This window comes from Canis lupus, chromosome 10 (genome assembly GCF_048164855.1).
Source record: "Canis lupus baileyi chromosome 10, mCanLup2.hap1, whole genome shotgun sequence".
NCBI lineage: Eukaryota > Metazoa > Chordata > Mammalia > Carnivora > Canidae > Canis > Canis lupus.
The window spans coordinates 74,536,194-74,557,246 of record NC_132847.1 but is presented as its reverse complement, the minus strand read 5'-3'; the positions used below and the strand labels follow the sequence as shown (position 1 = coordinate 74,557,246).

At 53.3% G+C, this 21,053-nt stretch overlaps 1 protein-coding gene across 2 annotated transcripts in view; it reads left to right on the top strand.

Moving 5' to 3' along the window:
* BRINP1 (BMP/retinoic acid inducible neural specific 1) overlaps positions 1-21,053 on the top strand; it is a 167,199-nt gene that overhangs the window by 86,810 nt on the left and 59,336 nt on the right. For both annotated transcript variants that reach the window (XM_072842553.1, XM_072842552.1), the window contains one exon: positions 16,376-16,566. In XM_072842553.1, coding sequence (XP_072698654.1) covers positions 16,376-16,566 — 191 coding nt within the window. The remainder of the gene's footprint in view (positions 1-16,375; positions 16,567-21,053) is intronic.

Sequence of the window (21,053 nt, the reverse complement as noted above, 5' to 3'; positions counted from 1 at the left end):
TTATTCCCTCAGATACATCACGATCTCTCTCACCTCTGGGCTCTTCCCTCTTCCTAAAATACCCCTCTCCCTCCTCTGCCTGTGGCTAAACATCTCTTCAGCTAGGAGTTTACATCTCCCCTCCTCCAGGAAGCCTTCAGGAGATCCTCTAGATTAGGTCAGGAGCCACAGCTACGTAAATCCCATTACCCCGCTGTGCGTCCCCCAGCAAAGACCCCGCCGTACTGTAATGTAGTTTATTATAATTATTTGTTTCTTGTGCTTACTCTGTCTTCCTGATAGACTGTACACGCCACAGGCCGCAGGCTGGGTCCATTTCTCCCAGCTGTATCAGCAGCACCAGTTTCTGGCTCAGTTTTTTTTCTTTTTTTTTTTAAAGATTTTACTTATTTATTCATGAGAGACACAGAGAGAGAGGCAGAGACACAGGCAGAGGGAGAAGCAGGCTCCATGCAGGGAGCCCGATGTGGGACTCGATCCCGGGTCTCCAGGATCATGCCCTGGGCTGAAGGCAGGTGCTAACCCGCTGAGCCACCCGGGCTGCCCTCTGGCTCAGTTTTTAGTGAGTGGTAGACAAATATTGGTTGGTTGAACAGATCTTCACTCAGATCACTTTTGAAAATGAGTATAGATGGGAGCCTGGATGGCTCAGCACGCCGAGCATGAGACGCTTGATTTTGGCTCAAGTCATGATCTCAGGGTGGTGAGGTCAAGCCCCACATTGGGCTCCACGCTGGGCATGGACATGCTTGGGATCCTCTCTCTCCCTCTCCCTCAGTGCTCTCTCTCTCTCTCTCTCTCTCTCTCAAATAATCTTTAAAAAAAAAAGTGAATAGAAGGACTTCAAATATATTTCCCACCCAAATCTCTTTCCGCAAATCCAGATTTATACATCCAGCTGCACAATGGCCATCTCCCTCGGCTGCCCGGTGGACGTGTCCGCATGTCATGTCCAAAGCTCTACTCCTGACCGCCCCTCCCAGTCGCCAGCCACATCCCTCCTGCCCGTCGCTTCCCCGTCTCAGTTGAGGGAAGATCGACATTTCCAGTTGCTTAAGCCAAACCCTTTGTCTTCCTTGATCCCCCTGGTTCTCTCTGCCCCCCTCCTCTAATCCACTAGGAAAGCCTACTTGTGCTACTTTGAAAATACAAATCCGGAGTCGGACCCCGTCTCAGGTGCTCTCCTGTCGCTCCCTCCTCTCTCCTGGGTGATGCAGGAGCTTCCTGCGGAGTCCCACTGCTTCTGCTGTCCCACCTCCGTTTTCAATGCACAGTGAGCTTTGCAAAAGCTACGAGAGCTGAGAGCTCGTGTCACCCACTGAGCCCAGTGCCCGACGATGGCTCCCATTCATTTCATGGTGAAAACCGGCGTCATCCCAGGGGTCAGGAAGGTCTCAGGGGGCCAGAACCCTGTTTTCTCTCTGACGTTACCTCCTCCCACTCCCTGCCCCTCCCTCGCCAGCTCTTCCACTGTAGCCTCTGCTTGGAAAGCTCCTCTGCCAGGCGTCGACACACAAGAGCCTGCGCTCCCTCTGCTTCTGGTCTTTTCTCAGGGACACCTATCTTGATCGTCCTCTTGGGGATTGCACCCCCTTCTGCCATCACTCCGGTCACCCTTGCCCTGCTCTCCCATTCCTTGTTTCCATGGTATGGATCCCTTCTTATTTTCCTCCCTTAAAACAATTTTTTTAAGGCCTCCTGCTAGAAAAGAAGCTTTGTAAGGGAAGGATCTGTGGATGATTCGTGCTCAGACATATCTCGAGCTTAGACGAGCGTCTGGTTCTTACTAAATACTTGCTGGGCGTATGCATGAACGAATCAACGACGCATGCAATGACTGCATGCGTGAGTGAGTGGTGTGACAAAGTAGAGAGAGCAGAGTTCAAGGTCACGTGTACCTGGAGTCCCCTGGCCCTCCTGGCCCGGCTCTTGTTGGCTCTGTGGCCTCGGACAAGTCCGATCGCCCTTGGAGCTTTATTTCTATACTTAAAAAATGGAGTAAATAAAACTCTCTACACGTAGGGCAGCTTTGAGGATTAAACTCAGGTATTTGAAATGTGCTTTGCAAACTGGAAGGCACTGTATAAATGTTAGCTTAAAAGGAGGAGGGAGGAAAAAGGGAAGGAAAAAAAAAAAGAATAGAAATAATGAAGTAAGAGTGACCAGCAGGGAATGGCGTGAGCAAACTCCCACGATCCCAATGCAAGCACTGGAGGGGATAAGACACCAGTAAAAATGAAGTGGAAGGCACTCGGGCTACAAGTGCTTCATGCCCCGGAGGAAGGGGAGGGTGAATCATCTCACGAGCATTTACAAGGAATCTAGAAATTGCAAGTCACTGCATCCGGAGCTGAACCGGCGTTGATGATTGCGCAGTGTTTGATGAGGACAAAGCCCACCTGTAAAAAAAAAAAAAAAATCTAATTCAGGGTCACGAGAGGTCCGGGTGCCTGCTTTGGGAATGCAGAGGAGGGAAGGATAATGATTATAGGATAAGATCCTTTATGGGCACGTCTACGGTCTACGTGGCCAGCCCTTTACATACGTCTTCTCCAAAAGGAAACTCATGGTGGGGGAGGGGGGACCTTTACTATGTAGGAAACAAGCCCCGAGACTCTGCGTGACTGGTGCAAAGCCATGGGGCTGATCGGAGGCAGAGTCAGCACCTGAACCCCATTCGGACCTTATTTCCAGGCCTGTCCTCTCTCTCCTAAATTTCAGTAACTCTCACATTTTGTTTTAAGGGAAGAGTTAGGGAAAGCTCCATAAATGAAATAGGATTTTATTTCGGCCTTGATGGATGGGATTTGGACAGGTGAATCCTCTCACGTCTTCGACACACAGTTGCCGAGCGCCTACTAAGTGCTGGCGCAGGGCATGGGCTCTTGCAGTGAGCCGTCCAATGACCGCAGTGGTGCCCGTGTTCTGGGGTTGGTGCTGTGCTGGGGAAGTGGGCGGGGGCCGGAAAGATAATAGGGTGTAAGCAAATGGATGGGGGACCTGCAGACAGTGACTGGATTGCCATACGTAAATGAAAATTGGGTGATGGGTTGGGGGCTAGGGAAGTGTGGAGGCCAGAGATTGGTGCCCGAGCTTCGGACCCTCAGGGGGCAGCACAGCAGAGATGCGGGGATGCGGGTCCCCTGCAGGCCACGAAGGCATGGAAGGCCAAGGCCCGGGAGGAGGACGGTAGACAGGTAAGCAGTCCGTTCATAGAAACTGCGGTGGGGAGGTCTTCATTTTGGGTTAATTAAGACGCTTTCTTTGTTCACGTGGCTCACCTTCTCAGTGCCTTGGCTGGACCCTTGTCTTTTCCGGGCTCTCAGTCCTCGCAGCTCTTCTGTATCGATGCCCACATTTCGATGACTTCTGTCCTTTATTTTCTCTAGTGGCTTTACAGGATCTATCCTGATGATTCGCTTTTATAGCCCCAGCCCGGACCCCTCCCCCGGGCCCCCGACGCCTCCACCCAGCTATTTAATAGCCTTCTTTAATGTGTCATATCAAAGTCTGAATTCTTGGGTTCTCCTTTCAAATGTGTTCCTCCACCAGCAGTCCCATTTTCATCTGACCCACTTATCTGTACCCCATGCCAGAAGCGTCTGGGATTCTCACCTCCCTTTTGCACCCTCCACCCACAGACTCCATAGTTCACTTACAAAATGCATCTCCGCTATTCTCGCCAACCCGACCGGTTGCAGCCTCCTCCAGGCCACCGTCAGCATCATCCGGACCGCTGCAGTGGCCACCTAGTGACATCCCTGCTTCCAGCTGTGTCACCCCCCACCTCTGGCTCTTCCTCACAAAGCAGCCGGGCCGATCCTCCGGAAGCCCGACTCCTATTCCGTCATGCTCCTCAGATCCCTCCGGTGGCTTTCATGTCACTTATACAGGATCCAGAGTCCCGCAGTGGTCCCCTCGGGCTGCTTCATGTGGCCCCTGCTCCCCCTCCCTGGGGTCCCTCTCCCAATGGTCTCTCTGTCGTTTCTCATCTACTCTCAGCTCTCCCGTCCACCCTCCTCGTGCAGAACACATCGTGTAACAGAGACAGAAAGACGTAAACAGGCAATTTTGGTACAAGGTGATACGCGTTGATTGGAGAAGGACAAAGTGCTATTGATGAGTAAGGATGCCTGGAGGCCAGAGCGGGCTTGTATATTTGATGGAACTTATTATTATTTTTTTTGATGGAACTTAATAAAGGATAAGCCTGTCCACTTGGCCGGGCCGGGAGCAGATTGGGAGTCCAGGGGAGGCTGGCAAAGTAAGTAGGCAGGACCGGCCGTGCAAGGCGATGCCCTCAGGATTCAGAGGTCTGGGCTGCATCTTAGGCAGTGCTTGGCCTCTGAGTGTTCACAGGACCGTAGGGGGAGGTGAGGGTGGGCGGTGCTCGGCATGAACGGGCCCCGGCGCAGGTACATCTGCAGTTGAGTAACGGGGAGGAGGGGGAGGGGGGCTCCTCCGGGGGCTCCTCCGGGGCCAGGAGTCTAACTCTGGTCATGAGGCATCTTGAATGGGAATCCAGAGACTTTCCTGTGTATTCTGTAGACGGCGGGGACTCATTGACAGCTTCCCAACAGAGTGGAGGCGGTGGCACGAGCCAACCCGCAGTTCGAGAAGATAGTTCTGGCTGTAATACGTGGAAGAATTGTAGGGCTGTCAAGCAGAAGCAGGGGAACCAGGTGGGTGGCATTGGCGCCCTCGTGGGTCTTGGCTGAGAATCTTGTTTTTTTTTTAACCTCAAGAGTCCTTTCTCTGGACTTATTAATCGTGCTACCGATTGGGCAATGGGAACATGAGGGCACGGAGGTGTCAAGGACTAATTCCAAAATCCCCCACTTCTGAGGCTTACATCGCCGCCTCTGCCTCCGCGTGGGACAGGCTGCGGTCATAAATAGAAACAGGAAGTCACCGCGACTTGGACAATTTGGAAAAGGGTCCTCAGGTACCTTGCCAGACTCCAGGGGTGAAGTATTGGCAGTGAACCGGTCTGATCACGGGGGGTGCCTAAGAACAGGAGCTTCTCGGTGCTGGAAGGAAGAGATCCATTCATAAACTCATTCATACCGCCTTGACTTATTTAAGAATTATTTATTGGGTACTTTGTAAGTTCCAGGAATATGCTAGAGCTGAACAAAATAGATACGCTTTCTGCCCCATGGAAGTTACCGTCTAGTGGAGGGGATGACGGTAAAGTGATCCTACAAGTACATCACTGCCAGCCGGGTTCACTGGCCTAGGGGACTTCTTGTAGAAGTCACTTTCTGGCCGAGGCCCCAGTACATCGGAGAGCAGATTACCAGAAGGGAATGGAACAGGAGGTAGTCCAAGGTGGGGGAGGCCTCAGAGGGCCCTCAGTCCTGGGGTTCCCTGTTTTACTCTAGAAGGGTCACCCAGGAGTTTGTTAAAAAGGCAAAGGCGGGGAGGCCCCTGGAGTGGGGGGCTCCATGGTTGAGCATCCACCCTTCGCTCAGGCCGTGACCCTGGGGTCCTGGGATCGAGTCCCATGTTGGGCTCCCTGCATGGAGCCTGCTTCTCACTCTGCCTCTCTGTGTCTCGTGAATAAATTAATAAAATCTTTTTTTTTTTAAAAAAAAGGGCCAAGGCAGAGACTCTGACTTGCTGGGTTTAAGTGAGCTCTTGTTTCTGTATTTTTTATTTTTTTATTTTTATTTATTTATTTATTTATTTATTTATTTATTTATTTATTATTTATTTATTTGTTTGTTTCTGTATTTTTTTAAATTTTTTTTGATTTTTATTTATTTATGATAGAGAGAGAGAGAGAGAGAGAGGCAGAGACACAGGCAGAGGGAGAAGCAGGCTCCATGCACTGGGAGCCCGACATGGGATTCGATCCCGGGTCTCCAGGATCGCGCCCTGGGCCAAAGGCAGGCGCCAAACCGCTGTGCCACCCAGGGATCCCCTGTTTCTGTATTTTTTAAAGAAGATCTTATTTATTGGAGAGCGAGAGAGCGTGCATGAGTGGGAGGGGCAGAGGGGAGAGAGGGGGAGCGGGAAAGATCTCCAGACACTCCCCACCGTGGGCCTTGAACACGTGACCCTGAGATCCTGACCTTGAGCCGACATCAGGAGTTAGACACTTAACCGACTGAGCCACCCAGGTGCCCCTTGTTTTTGGATCTTAACGTGGATTCCCACCCAATTCTGATGTAGGTGGCCTACGGGCCTCACTTCACAAAGCACCAATAAAATCGGAGTCTGAGAGTCTTCAAATTGGGCATAGGCTGAAGGGCAGGGCAGAGAGGAGAGACTCGGGGTTCTGCAACCATCCCGTCCCCAGAGTTCTCATATAACCTATTTGGCGACAGATTTATTGGAATATTGTCCTCTGTGTTTTCTCCAGAAAAATGCAAGTTCTTGGTCCCTGTTGTTTGTTCACTTCTGCAGTAGCCGCAGCACCTAAAATAGGAATCCTGGCCGATGTTCCCAAACAAAGCAACAGAAACTTATTGGAAACAATGAATTAATGAAGCAAACATTTCATGCCCAAACGAAAATTGGGAGGCCGCAAATCCAGCCCAGCTGTCCTTTTGACACATGAGGAAAGTGAAATCCGAAAAGAAGTCATCATTATCTATGCTGGCCCGGCTTGCTGTGGTACAGAGTCGATTTATGGGGCCTTGGCTCGAAACCCAGCGCCTGTTCCTCTGGACCCAGTGCCGGCCTGTAAGGGGGCCCAACGATCACAGCCCCGTGCTGAAAAGGCAAGGGGGGCCCAGAAAGGCAGGGTGGTTTAGGAACAGCGTCTATCCATTCACAGGCCCCAGTGCCACAGTAGGGTGGTCAGCTTGTGCGACAGAGTCGGGGTGGAAAGCGTGAGTCCCATCTGGCGTGCACGTAACATTGAGCCCTGATGGAGGTTTTTGCATTTTCTGTTCTGTAGAACGGGGATGGTCGTAACCGCATCCCAGCTGGTGTGTAAGTGTTCCCGCGAGCTCCTGGTCCGCGTTAGGTGGTCCACGTTCCTTAGGCTCAGGCACAGGGAGCTGGAGAGCCGCGTGTGTCCCGTGCCGGAAAACAGCCGTCACCCACGGCTGAGTGTGGGTGCGGGTGGTAGGCGTCCGCCTGGGGACCGGGGCCGGGGCGGCGGGGGGCGGGTGGCTCTCCTAGAAGATGCGGGTCAGCTTGCGCAGGGGTGGGCGAGGACTGCATCGGAGCCGCCGTTGGAAATAACCTTTGGGAGTTGCTTGTGTGGGGACATCAAGAAAGAGCTGGAGCGTCATGTGATGTGCTTTAGAGGAAAAGAGCACAATTGAAATTTAGAGTCTATGTAGGGTTAACTGTGCGAGAGACCAGGGGTTTGGCCTCCCTCAGTATGTGTGTGTGCGGGTTTTATTTTTTTATTTTTTTAAGATTTTCTTTATTTATCCATGAGAGATAAAGAGAGGCAGGGACACAGGCAGAGGGAGAGGCAGGCTCCCTACAGGGAGCCCGATGTGGGACTCGATCCCGGGACCCCGGGGTCACGGCCTGAGCCCCCCAAGGCCCCCCCATTGTGTTTCAACGTGTCATCCAACTACCTCGAAGCTGAAACAAAACCCAAAACCACTGAGTCTGTAATGTCTTTGCATCCAGCAACTGTCATCTGGGGGCTTGTGTGAGAGCATCAGGAGTCTCAGGGCCTTTCCTAACCTCCCAAACACACCGCCCTCCCGCCCTGAGCCCCCTCCGTAGGTAGAGCACTCCCCAGGTGCCCGGGCCTTCTGAGTCCCTCCTCTCAGCCTCTCTGTCAACCAGGTCTCCGCGGGGCCTCCCTGATTCTGCACCGCGCGGGGCTTTATCCTGCTGTCAGTCCTGCGTAAGCAAGTTAGAGCCCTCGGAGCCATGGCTCTTTTTTTTTTCTTTTTTTTTTTTTATAAATTTATTTTTTATTGGTGTTCAATTTGCCAACATACAGAATAACACCCAGTGCTCATCCCGTCAAGTGCCCCAGTCAGTGCCCGTCACCCAGTCACCCCCACCCCTGCTCTCCTCCCCTTCCACCATCCCTAGTTTGTTTCCCAGAGTTAGGAGTCTCTCATGTTCTGTCTCCCTTTCTGATATTTCCCACTCATTTTTTTAAAGATTTTATTTATTTGAGAGAGCATGAACAAGAGACAGAGAGAGAGGGAGAGAAGCGAGGCACAGATGAGTAAGTGGGAGAGCAGGACCCAGGAAGCCGAGCGGGGCCCGCCGGGGGCCGTGTCTGCACAGGCTTGCACGTGCTTGGCTTCCAACCCTGGAGCCGCCCGCGGTGGGCCTGCCTCCCCGGCCGGTCCTGTGGGCCTGTCTGCGACCCTCCCGAAGGGCCTGTTTATCGTTCTCATCATTGCATATCGCAAGTCAGTTACCTTGTTCACGCGTCAAATCGTAAATTCCACTTTAAACGTTTATTTTCATAACTCAGGTGTAATCTGGGCATTAAAAAGAAAAAATCAGTTCCCTCTAATTTGTATTTAAATAATGACTTTGTTGTTTAGGTCTAGTGGCGCTCCAAGCAGGGTGTGTGAGAAAACATCCTTGTTTTCTAATTTGCTTTGGCCCTGGGAGTCTAAAAGTATTTTTAGGGTAAGGGAATCTTGTCAAACACACACATAGATGCATGCACCACACACACACACACACACACACACACACACACAGAGAATTTACTGATCTGTTTGGAGCAGCTCAATCTATAAATCTTTGATCCGGCCTCCTTGATTATTTCCTTAAAAAATGTGCTACTCGACGGCCAAATGGATGGGTTAAATCCGGGTCAGCCAACTTCTCCTGCAAAGGCCCTCAGTAAATACCTTCGCGGCCCCGGGGTCTCTGTTGCAACGACTCACTTCCGTCCCCGTTGTCTGAAAGCAGCCACAGACGTTTCACAAACGAGTGGCCGTCGCCGTGTTCCGATAAAATTTTAGTCACAAAACAGGCAGTGCGACAGCTTCGGTCTGTGGGTCACAGTTTGCTGGCCCGTGAGCGAAACCCTTTTTTGAGGACTCGGTTCATCCCCAGTGCTTGACGTGGAGCCAGAACCTTGGTGAACGTGTGCTGAATGAGGAGGAGCGAAGGGTATTTCTCAACCAGGTTAAAATAAGGACGGAAAAGGGAAGCTTCCTCTATAGGGAAACAAAAGAAGGACCTCGCTGGGCATGTGGGTCTGGGCAAGGCTCTGGGATGGCGTCGGGCTTGCTGACACCAAAATATCTGAACTGGCAATTGGCAATTAAATGCAGCATTACTTGCCGGGGAGGTTGGTCGTTGTTTTTTGTTTCTTTCTTTTTTTTTTTTTTTTTTTTTTTTTTTCTGTAAAAATCTGCACCGTGACCGGGAGGAAGTGAGCAGAGGTCTGGCTGTGCAAGACCTGGATTTGAAGGTCTCCGCTATTCCCAGCTGTGTGTCCCTGGGAAAATGATCTCCCCTCTCAGGCTCTCCACGTTTCCATCCACAGATTGAAGGCCGTACACGAAGACATCCTCCGTGGGCCCTTGGAGCTCTCAGATTTTGTGGACTGAAAGAGAAAATTCGTATAATTGCAATGTTTAATGGGATTTATGATAATTGGAGAATAATTGCTGCTCCCAACTTTTATTAATCTATATTTAGTTATGAGTCATGCTTTCACAATAGATGCTTTGGAAATAAGCAGAGAGACAAATTGAGTAAACAGAATTTTAAATATTTTATTTATATGCGGTTTGTATAATCCCTGGAGCCCGTGAGCATATTAAGATCATTTAAAATATCCATTAAAAGTTATGTGTTATGCGACAAACTCCCCTTTTTGAATGCCTCGCCAAAGGATGAATAGCTAACATTTATTGAGTAGCTACTACCGCCAGATTAATTGCGTTCATTATGCCGAATCTCCCCAGCAGCCCTGCGAGGTAAGTCCTCGGATTCCTGTGGCCCCGGCCGAGCCCCGAGAGGTGGGGGGGCTTGCAGAGGACCCCCCGGCTGGCGGATGGCCGCGTGCTCACCCCGAGCCAGGGCTTGGCGCCCGGGCCTGTGCTCCTTACCGGAGGGGCCCGCTGCGTGGCCCCGTGCTGGTGCCCAGTGGAATGAGTGGCTCGCTCCTGCCTGAGCTCCCGTGTCGCGTCCCGCTGTGCCACAGCTTCCCCCTGGCCTGGTGACCCCACATTGGGCGGGGGAGGGAGGACCCAGGCAGAGAATCGTGCCTCCGGCCTTTCTGTCCCAGCACGGGTGTGCGGCGTGGCCCCGGGTCCCCGTCCTGGGCCTCGACCTCCCCGACTCGCCGGGGTGCAGGCAGTACTGTCCCTCCTCCGGGTCGTTGGAAGGATGAGGTGTAGGGTGACAGCTTTGTAAGGGACCGAGAGCCCTCGAGACCCCACACAGTGGAGGCGATGGGTCCGGGCCGTGGGTCAGGATAGAAGACCCCGAGTCTGAGATCGCAGACCCCAGATTTGCGTCTCTCCCGCCACCAGTGGTGTGTGGCTTTGGGCACATCCTTCCCTCTTGTCCTTTATTTGCCACATTTGGGAAATGACAGGAATATCCGTGGTCGGTGGCTCCCAAAGCCGTTCCGTTGTGAGGTTTGGGGATGTTTCGGCGGCGAGATGGCTCCGGCGGTCGAGGGCAGCTCAGGAAATAGGCGACGCGCCTGGAGAGCATAAAGCCGGTGCATCCCCATCCCCCCACCGCGCCCCGGCCCTCGGTAACAGGGTTCCACGAAGTACCCCACTTGCTTTTCAGGAAGTGGTCCATTTATTTTTTAAAAAACAATTTGCACCATTCCTGGGGTGCTTGTTATGTTTCTTTTTTTTTAAATATTTTTTTTATTGGAGTTCAATTTGCCAACATATAGTAACTCCCAGTGCTCATCTGCCAAGTGCCCCCCTCCGTGCCCGTCACCCGGTCACCCCCCCCCCACCCCTTGTTCGTTCCCCAGAGTTAGGGGTCTATTCTTTGCTCTCGAGTTTCTGCTCGGTGAGAGGCCTGTAGCCCCATCCCAAGGACAAGCTTCTCCTGGTTTCTCGGAACCTTATCCCAGAAGAGCACTCGGAGTGGTTCCTGGGCTGCTGGGGCAGCAAGAGTGGCACCCCTCCCCCTCCAGCCAATGCACCCCGGGAGCAGGAAGGCGGCCGGGCACTGGCAAGAAGGATTCTTCTATCTGCACAGCTGAGTCGGTGTCTGGTCATTAGAGTGAAGCTCTTCCCAGTGATGTTTTCAGACTTTTTTCTGCTCCTCCCCCCTCCTCCCCCGTCCTCCGCCTGGCCCCAAGTTGCCCCGGGAGAGGCACCCAAGCTCCCCAGTTCCCCCGCTGCCCCCTGCTTCCGTTCGGGGCATGGAGGCCACTGGGGACTGTCTCGGACACCCTCGCTCGTGAGCTGCATCATTTCCATTTCGCATTAGCCCCCGGGTTCCCCTTCCCTGAGCCGCTGGGGAGCAGCAGGATGCAAAGGCCGCAAAGGCCACGAAGGCCACTTGCCCTCCCCACCCTGTCCCGGGTCAGTGCCTCTCCTCCTCCTCCTCCTCCTCCTCCTCCTCCTCCTCCTCCTCCTCCCCCTCCGCAGTCTGCTCTGCTCGCTGCTCCCTGGGGACAACCTGCTGCTAACAGCCGCCCCGTCCCTCCAGCCCCACCACCCAGACACCCCACCTGGGGGCTTGTTTGCAATCCACTTCCCAACCGTTAATTAATACAACCAATGGGACCAGCCCCCCAGGAGTGAACAGCGTAACCAGTCATCCCACCCACAAACATTTATCGGGGGCACAGTGTCTAGACACTGACCCGCACCCCAGGACGGAGCCAGAACCCCAGACAGCCCCGCGTGTAGACTGTAGCGGGCTTGGGCCTCGCGGACTTGCTCCCCGGGCCACTTCCCCGGGGCACGCGCTCCGCGGCCCGCATGGACTGCACCCCATCTCCTTAGCAGCCACCGTGGGAGGTGCTTGGGTCTCCCGTAGCCTCTGGAGATCGTGTTTCTTCCACAGCTTTGGACAGCTGCCCTATTATCTCGTCGGCACGATGGCTCTTGGCTGAGGTTCCTTCCTTCCTTCGGCTGCAGGGAAGCTCGGAGACCTGTGCAGCCCGGCTCCACCGGGTCATGAGGCCATTACGGAGTTAAGCTCCCGAGCGAATTCAAGCCGGACTTCAAAATAACATATTTTTCCCCTTAGTTTTCCCTTTTTTCTGTATTTCTAAGTCTATACGGTATGTGTGTTCGAAAACCACCTCCAAGTCTTTCTGCTACGACATCAGATTCGGGTAAACAAGCAAGCAACAAAGGGCGCCTGGGTGCCTCCTCAGTCAGGCACCCACACTTCTGGTCTCAGCTCAGATCTCGATCTCGGGTTCCGGAGTCCCAGCTGGTCAGGGAACCGACTTCAAAAGCAAACCACAAGCTGCAAGACACACCTTCTAAAGAGTAAAGCGACCCTCGGCTTCTGCAGAGGGCAGGGAGGCCCCCATCACCTCGAAGACGCTGGAGGAGACGCCTACGCGGCCAGCACCTCCCTGGGCCCGGCACCTCCACGGTGCCCCCTCGCAACCCGGGGACCGGAAACTGAGCTTCCATCTCATAGGGGAGGAAACAAAAAGGAAGCACTTTATGCAGTTGGAACCTCACTGGGAGTCGCGCCCGCAAGTAATAACGAGAGGAGAACGCCAAGGGCAGCCTGCAGCTGCCACAGCCACCCCGTTGCGGTTGACGAAGAGCTTCCTGGGCACCTTCGGTTGCCCTCTGCGCCCGGTGCGGGGCATGGCCCGGTCCCTCTCCTCGGGGACGTCAGGAGGGTCCGGGCTGCCCATTGCCGGGTCCTCCCTGTGACCCCAGAGCCAGAGCGCTTCCTAGGGCTCGAGCAGGGGGATGATGGCAGGGCCCCGAACCCCTCCCCCCCACTTCCCCTGGCGCCCTGGGAGCAAACGCCTTCCCGAAGGTACAGCTCAGCCGGGGCAAGGTGGGGGCTGATTCAGGGTTTCTTGGGCCCCGGCGAGCCGGGCTGGGGAGCACCAGATGCCATCAGCTTCCTTCCCGGGGCCCAGCACCTGCCACAGGCCCTTGTCCTCCATGTGTGCATGTGCACGTGTGCGTGAGTGTGTGCATGGGTGTGCGCGAGTGCAGGGGAGCAGAGGGCTGCTGAGGAGGACAGCACCGGGAGGAGTCCTGCAGCCTTGGCCTGAGGATTTTCTCACCAGCCTCATCCTCAGTGTGCGCCCCTGGCCCTTACCCCCAACGGGCCCCCACCCCCTGCTCTCCTGCACCCCCCACTCCTCACCTCCCCCCGCCCTCCTGCACCCCCCAGCCCCACCCCCTGCCCTCCTGCACCCCCCAGCCCCTCACCTCCCCCAGCCCCACCCCCTGCCCTCCTGCACCCCCCAGCCCCCAGCATTGCTGCTCACTAAGCTGTGTGACCTCTGACACGTTACCTAACGTCCGTGTGTGTAACCGCGGCTTAGTGTGAGGCACGTAGTCACAGGCACACGAACAAACGATGTCACCCAAGGTCCTAAGTCCTAGATCCGAGTGGTCACACATCTGTCTGTTATCCTGACGTCTGCGTGTTTTCCGTGCACACATGTAATCCCGTGATGTGTATGTGGTCCTGTAAGCGGCGGCGGGGGTGAGCTCCGAGGCGTCTGGCGCCCCCCTGGCCTCCTGTGGGTCATCTCGGGCCCAGGAGCGTGTTGCCCCATCGCCGAGCGGCTCCAAGCAGCACGACTAACTGAGGCAGTTCCTGCGGATGGGGCGCCTCGGGCCGGCGGTGCCCTCCCGTCGCAGGCGGTGGCTCGCGGGCCCCAGGCCCCCCGGGTGGGCCGCCCTCCCCCTCCCCCTGCGTGGCTGGGGCTCGGGTCCTCTGAGGTCCCTCCTCCTCCGAGGCTGCCAGCCGAGGCCTCCCCGGGCTCCTGGCCACATGGTCCCTCCGCAGGGCATCTCCCACCCCGGCAGAGAGACACAGAGACACAGAGACACAGAGACAGAAAGCCCAAGTCGCAGTGCGCCGCGACCCACCCCGGAGGGAGCACTATCCCTCTGTGTCCCACCCGCTGGGCGCAAGCCGCTGGGTCCCGGGCTGCCCACGCTCAAGCAGTGGCCTTGGTGGCCCAGGGCGGGGCAGGCCAGGGTGTGGGTCCCGAGGGCACCGCTCATGTGTCCTCCGCTGGCTGGTGCGTCCCTCCCTGCCCCTCTGGCTCCGTCTGGTCGGCCCAGGAGACCTTCCTCAAGCTCCCCTCCTGCTCGGCACCTCCCAGACCTCACCCCTGCCCTGTTTCTGCCTGTGGCCTGCAGACGCACGACACGCAGGGCCCGGCTTGTCATGCCCGCCACCCCGAGTCCCCGGCAGCATCCCCAGCAGCGTCCCCCGCCACCCGTGGCCTGGTGAGTGCAGCGCTGATCCGAGTGCAGCTCTGACGGCCTGGCCTCGCCGGCAGCAGGACTGACGGGCACAGGCTCCCCACGGGGCCACGGACCCCGACCCTATTCCAGCTCCGAGGCATTTTCTCCAGAAGCCCTGTCCCGGGCGTCGGGGTCAGACTCCCCAGCGGGACCTTGGGGCCCATCCGGGGCCACCTGCCGTCGTGCCCCTGCCTCCCGCGGCCCATCCACCAAGCTCCCCCACGGCCAGTCCGGGGCCTTGGCACCCAGGCCGGCGGGGGGCTGGTTGCTCCAGGAGGAGCTTCATCCCTGGGGGGACAGATGGCAGCCAAGCGACAGCGGCCTGTCGGGGCCCACGGGGTTCTCCTTGCGTTTGGGGCACGCTCCTGCTGCGCGGCCCACGAGCCTGTAAGGGTCTCCACGTCTGGGGATTCGTGAGGCCCAGAGCCCACTGCTTGGTCACGGCCATGGGGACCTGGCAGCTTGCAAGGTGTCACCATTCTGTGACCTGCGCACTGAGGAGGAGGAGGAGGAGGAGGAGGAGGAGGAGGAGGAGGAGGGACTGACAGGATTTCCTCGATCAGGAGATGCCAGGCCTGCCCAGGACAGCGCCACATGGCCTGCAGGATGCACGGAGGCCGAGCTGGGCTCCCAGCCCACGGTCTTCACCCCGAGTGGACGGGGAAGGGAAATTCTCCCACAGGGTCTTCGCCTTGTAGCTTGATTTCTTCCGACGGTAAATGCTCACCGGGTGCCTCTTAGAGTCTGCGCAGCACTCAGCTCTGGGCTAATTAGCTGGTTTCCGGATTGTCTGAGGGCTGTGGGCCCGGGACTCCCGGTGAACAGCCTTCCTCTGCTCCTTCTCCCTCCATCCTTCCTCCCTTCCATCCTCCTTCTTTTTCTCCCTCCCTTCCTCCCTCCCTCCTTCCCTCCCTTCCTTCCTTCCTTCCTTCCTTCTTTCCTTCCTTCCTTCCTTTCTTCTCTTCCTTCCATATTTCCATCCTCCATTCCATCCTTCTATCCTCCCTTCCATCCTCTCTTCCTCCTTTCCTTCCTCCTTTCCATCCTCCCATCCATCCTTCCATACATCTTTCCTTCCATCTTTCCTCCTTTCCTTCCTTCCATCTTTCCTTCTTCCCTTCCATTCTCCCATCCATCCTTCCATTCATCCTTCCTTCCATCCTTCCTTCCTCCCTCCCTCCTTGCTTCTTCCCTTCCTCCCTTCCATCCTCCAATCCTTCCTTCCTTCCTTCCTTCCTTCCTTCCTTCCTTCCTTCCTTCCATCTTCCCTTCCTCCCTTCCATCCTCCCATCTGTCCTTCCATCCATCCATCCTTCCTTCCATCCTTCCTCCCTCCCTTTCTTCCTCCCTTCCATCCTCCCATCCATTTTCCCATCTGTCCTTCCATCCATCCTTCTTCCATCCTTCCTTCCTCCCTTTCTTCCATCTTCCCTTCCTCCCTTCCATCCTCCAATCTGTCCTTCCTCCCTCCCTTCCTTCCATCTTCCCTTCCTCCCTTCCATCCTCTAATCCTTCCTTCCTTCCTTCCTTCCTTCCTTCCTTCCTTCCTTCCTTCCTACCTTCCATTTTCCTTCCTTCCTTCCTTCCATTTTCCATCCTCCCACCCTTCCATCCTTCCATGTACTCATGTGCTTATTCATCCAGCTGGCATCCGTAAGCTTCCTACCAGGGTAACAGGCACCACGTGCCTGGGAAGATTCCATCTCTGGTATCATTCCCCGTCTAGTGAGAGAGGTGCATAAGCAGCTGGGCAACAATGACTTTTAAGCTCTGTGAGCAACATGAGAGTGTGAGTGTGTCTGCCTGGCTCACTACCATGTCCCAGTAGTGAGAACAGTGCTCGGTATATATTTGTTGGCTGAAGAGAATAGAGGGCTCCCGATCTAAGTATCACTTGACACATATTAAAAACAATTTTTGTCACCCTCTTACCTTGTGGAAAGATGCCCAGGTGGGATGGTTGGCTGAACTTTGCCTTGGGCTTAGAAGTGGTAAGTTAAGGCATTTTTCTCATCTTTCTTACCCAGGGAGTTTGCCCGTTGGAAGGTGAGGAACACAGCCATCGAGAGGAGAGACCTGGTCCGTCACCCAGTGCCCCTCATGCCAGAGTTTCAAAGGAGCATCCGCCTGCTTGGCAGGAGACCCACCACTCAGCAGTTCATTGATACCATCATCAAAAAGTACGGCACCCACCTCCTCATCTCTGCCACCTTAGGAGGTAGGTTGGCAGCCGCTGGGGCCAGAGCCTTATCATGCCTTTGGGCCTGGGTTGGAGGGGAGGGCGGGGTGGCCGAGGATCAAAGCCACACCAGCATCTCCTCCTTTGAATGTCACTCCAAAGCACATATTGCCAGGTAAGCCAAGTTGTCTTGGTTGTTGTGGTCACGTCCGAGCACTTGATTCCAGTCTCTGGGACTCAGTCTAACCTGAGTTTACTAACTTTTGTGGAAGTACTAACTTTTGTGGCTTCACCTTGGAATTAGCTCAATTCGTCAGGGATGCTTAATCTGATTATTGTATTAGTTCCCTTGGAACGTGGTCTAATCTGGGGAAATAATTAAACTTCAGATGCTGTTTAGAGGATTGCCTTTGTTTACTTAAGTCTGCTTGAGGGACTGATAACTTGAGGTCATCATTTTACAAGTAAGGGTATTGTTTGTATCTTATGTGGGTTCGGAGTAGGTTAATAGGAAAGCTGACTAATTGCTCCATCCTGCTTGGCCTTACGCATTCTTGCCCAGCAAGTCCATCCAATCTTTAGGGGAGTAAGGAGAGACTGAGAGAAGAAAACAAGGAAATACGTTTTTGTAAGGGGGGATTTGGTAGAAACGAGTATATTTTGACACTTATGGTGCTTGCCTCTGTGCTTCACTTTACATTGTGAGCTTCAACACTTTGGACATTGGTTTGCTGCCCCAGTGACCAGGTCCACTAAATGTGGAGACAGGCTCTTCGGTGGTGGGGCACCGCGCCTCCTCCCACTCACAGCTGCTAGGTTGTATTGAGATTGGGCCCTAGCCCGCTAAACCAGGCTGGAGTATGGACGGAGGCAGGGGGGTGGACTGAGGTTGGATCATAACATCCCATCTCGTCCTTCAGAGGAGGGGTGAGCCCCACGAGCCGAGACGCCAGAGGACACAGCCCTCCTGAGCTGGGCAGGAGGCCCCAGGAAGGTGGCAGTGCTTTCCAGGCTGAGCACGCAGTGTACATTTGAGGAAGCCCAGGTTTAGGAATCTGACAATGTGGGCAATGTTGGAGGAGAAATCGGTCGGGCACACTCATGTGTCCTCACAATAAGAAAAGCCGGCATTTATTGTTTGCCCATAGTCCTTAAAATCTGCAAGTGGAGTCAAATGATCTCCCTTGTCCAGCAGAGGAAAAGCCAGAAGTCAGAAGATGTGTGATTAGCAAGGCACAGAGCCAAGGTTTCTTTTGGTTTGGGCTTTGTTCTGTTTATTTAAATTAAAAACACAACACAACACAACACAGTTTACTCCAAGTCTTTAACTTCGTTTTTTTTCTTTTCCTTTTTTTTTTTGTCCACAAAGCCTGCATTTTGTTTTGTTTTGTTTTGTTTTAACTCAACATCAGTGTCCCTTTAACCAACTCATTCACTGCCCCGCCCCCCGACCCACCCACTCCCAAATCAACCAACCAGTGTGTATTTGTCTCCTGTTGCTAATCAAACATAAAGTTAAGCAGGACTTTGAATGTTAAATCATGTAGTATAAATTATATTCTATTGTAAAGTGAAAACTAAATCACTTCTGGACTGAGCATTTCATTAACCTGTACCCCTTCTCTTTGGACTTCTCCACCTTCCATTTCATTTCAATAAATAAATAAATACATAAATAAATAAATATATAAATATATATATATATATATATATATATATATATATATATATATATTCCATTCTTCAATTAGAAGCTGCATTCTGTCCGAGTCCCTGGAAATACCAAATAGCAAAGACCTTTCTTTGGCTGTGAAATATATTTTTAATTTCTCCAAGGCAGAGTGGTGAATTATTCACAGAGCCTTGTTCCTCTTCTGTTTTTACAGCACAACATTTTAAAATATGCAAAGCCTTGGATTGAGTTCCAGTGTTGGACAGCAAGCCCTTAATGTTCCCCCAATCCTCAACGTTGGGGAGTGGGGAGCAGGAAGGGGAAAAGATTTACTGTCGTCTGAGCACAGGGTGCCAGACACTGCATGAGGTCCTTCCTACGTCATGTTTTTACTTGCTCAATCATGGAAAAATGTTCCTTAGGAGCCTCCTCATGCAAAGGGAGGGCAGGGAAGGGGTAAATTATAGTGAACGGAAGGGTGGGCTCTGGAGTTGGTTCTAGTCCTGTCTCCAGTGTTGTGTCACCTACTCCAGGTCTTGGTTTCCTCTTTCATAAATAGACATGCACGTCATGACACTTAAATAAAATGAGGCATTAAAGGTGCTGAGCCCAGTGTTTGGCACCAAACAGATTGTTGTTACCATTGGAGGTGTTTTATTATTCGTACGATAATTATTATAATTTCATGGGGCTAAGGAGCTTGGGGGTTTGGGATTCCGGCCGGTTGCTACCACTCACTAGGTGAATAGGAGACATTGAGCAATTCACTTTCCTGTCTGGGTGTCCGTGGTCCTGCCTAAATGCAAGAAGGTGCAGAAAATGCTATTCAATGTAATTTTTCCTAAGAACAGCATGTTCATTTAGAAGAAACGCTCTGATGAGCTGTTCGAGGTGTCAGGTGCGTTCCTGAGGGCGTGCTCCGACAACAGAAGATGATCCTAAACTGTCACATGGAGAACAAGTAAATGCATTTATTTGGCTCCTGAGGGAGAGGGAAGAGGAAGGAAGGGCAGCGAGAAAGAGGAAATGCAGCTGGCGGGAGGGCCGACACCTGCCATTTCCGGGGGCTCCTCAAGTGTTTTTGTGAAATTGCTTAGACCCCATATGTACTGGATGCAAATGATTCTTCTCACAGGAGGCGGTAAGGGGAGAAATTATGGGTTTGGAATGACATGCAGGGATAGAGGGACGGCCATTTCCCCTGTCCCTCTGAGGGAAAGAGCTCGGAGCCCGGCCATTCTGTGTGATGCGTATGTATGATGAGGTCGGCCTGCCTGGGAGTACATGCCTCCCTGCACAGACAGATGTGCGACGCCCGCCTAGACCGGACGTCAGTTCATCCGTTCGCAGAGTGTGTACATGCGTATGCAGTGCACACGTGCACACCCACTGGACTCATGCATATAGATGTGATGTACGATTGTGTGTGTGTGTGTGTGTGTGTGTGTGTCAGGCTGCACATGTTGTGAATATGTGGAAATTACATGAATGTCTTTTTATGCACGAGGGCTGGTGTGTTTGTACTTGTGTACGTTTGTGTGTAAATTCATTATTCCCCCACCCTGTGTTTTGGGAAAGCTGCCCCGGGCTGAGAGAAAGGTTGAGAATAAAGTCAAACACCGAAGGAAGGGATAGGGGATGCCTCAGAGGCCCCAAATCCGGCACCCCTCCCCCTATCCTGGAGCAGTATCCCTTCTACACTCACCAGGTAAAAGGATCGGCTCCCACCTCATCCCCATCCCCTGCGTGTCTGAGTCCCACTCTGTTCGCCTCTGAAAGAAGTGGTGCAGACAGTGAGGCGAATACCCTGGAGGACAGAGATGGAGGAAAGGCCTATGTGGGGTGAAGAGGCAATTTGCAGGAATGCCCAAATGGGAAAGCAACTCTAAACAGAACATTCTCTTAATAAACAAGAAATTAAGTCTTAATAATGCAGCAAGAAGCCCATTAACCCCTCTTGATCTAAGGCTTGCTTCTGCCAGTTTTCAGTCCGAAGGGACCTGTGCTTGTTCCACCTTCTCTTTTCGTGAGCCCCATGGAGAGCCTGCGCTGACACTTGGAATATTTATTTCCTCTGCTTTGTAGCTCTAACATCTAGTAGATTCACATATTGAATAATTTACCACTTGGTCCATCTATCTATTCATCTATCCATCCAATCATCTATCCATCTAGCCATCCATTCATCCATCGGTTCACCCATCAGTTCACCCATCTGTTCACCCCTCTGTTCACCCATCCCTTTGCCCATCTGTTCACCCATCCGTTCACCCATACATCCACCCATCCCTTCACCCCTCCATTAATTCATCTGTTTACCCATCTGTTCACCCCTCCATTCACCCATCCGTTTGCCCATCCATTCACCCATCCATTCATCCATCCATTCATCCATCTGTTCACCCATCCGTTCTTCCATCCATTCAGCCATCCCTTTGCCCATCCATTCACCTATCCGTTCACCCATCCCTTCATCCCTCCATTCATCCATCTATTCACTCATCCATTTGCCCATCCATTCATTCATCCATTTACTCATCCATTTGCTCATCTGATCACCCATCCGTTCATCCATCCATTCACCCATCCATTCACCCATCCGTTCATCCATCTGTTCACCCATCCTTTCACTCATCTGTTCACCTATCTGTTTGCCCATCCGTTCACCAATCTGTTCATCCATCCATTTGCTCATCCGTTTGCCCATCCATTCAACCATCCCTTTGCCCATCCGTTCACCTATCCGTTCACCCATCCCTTTGCCCCTCCATTCATCCATCTATTCACTCATCCATTTGCCCATCCATTCATTCATCCATTCGCTCATCCATTTGCTCATCCGATCACCCATCCA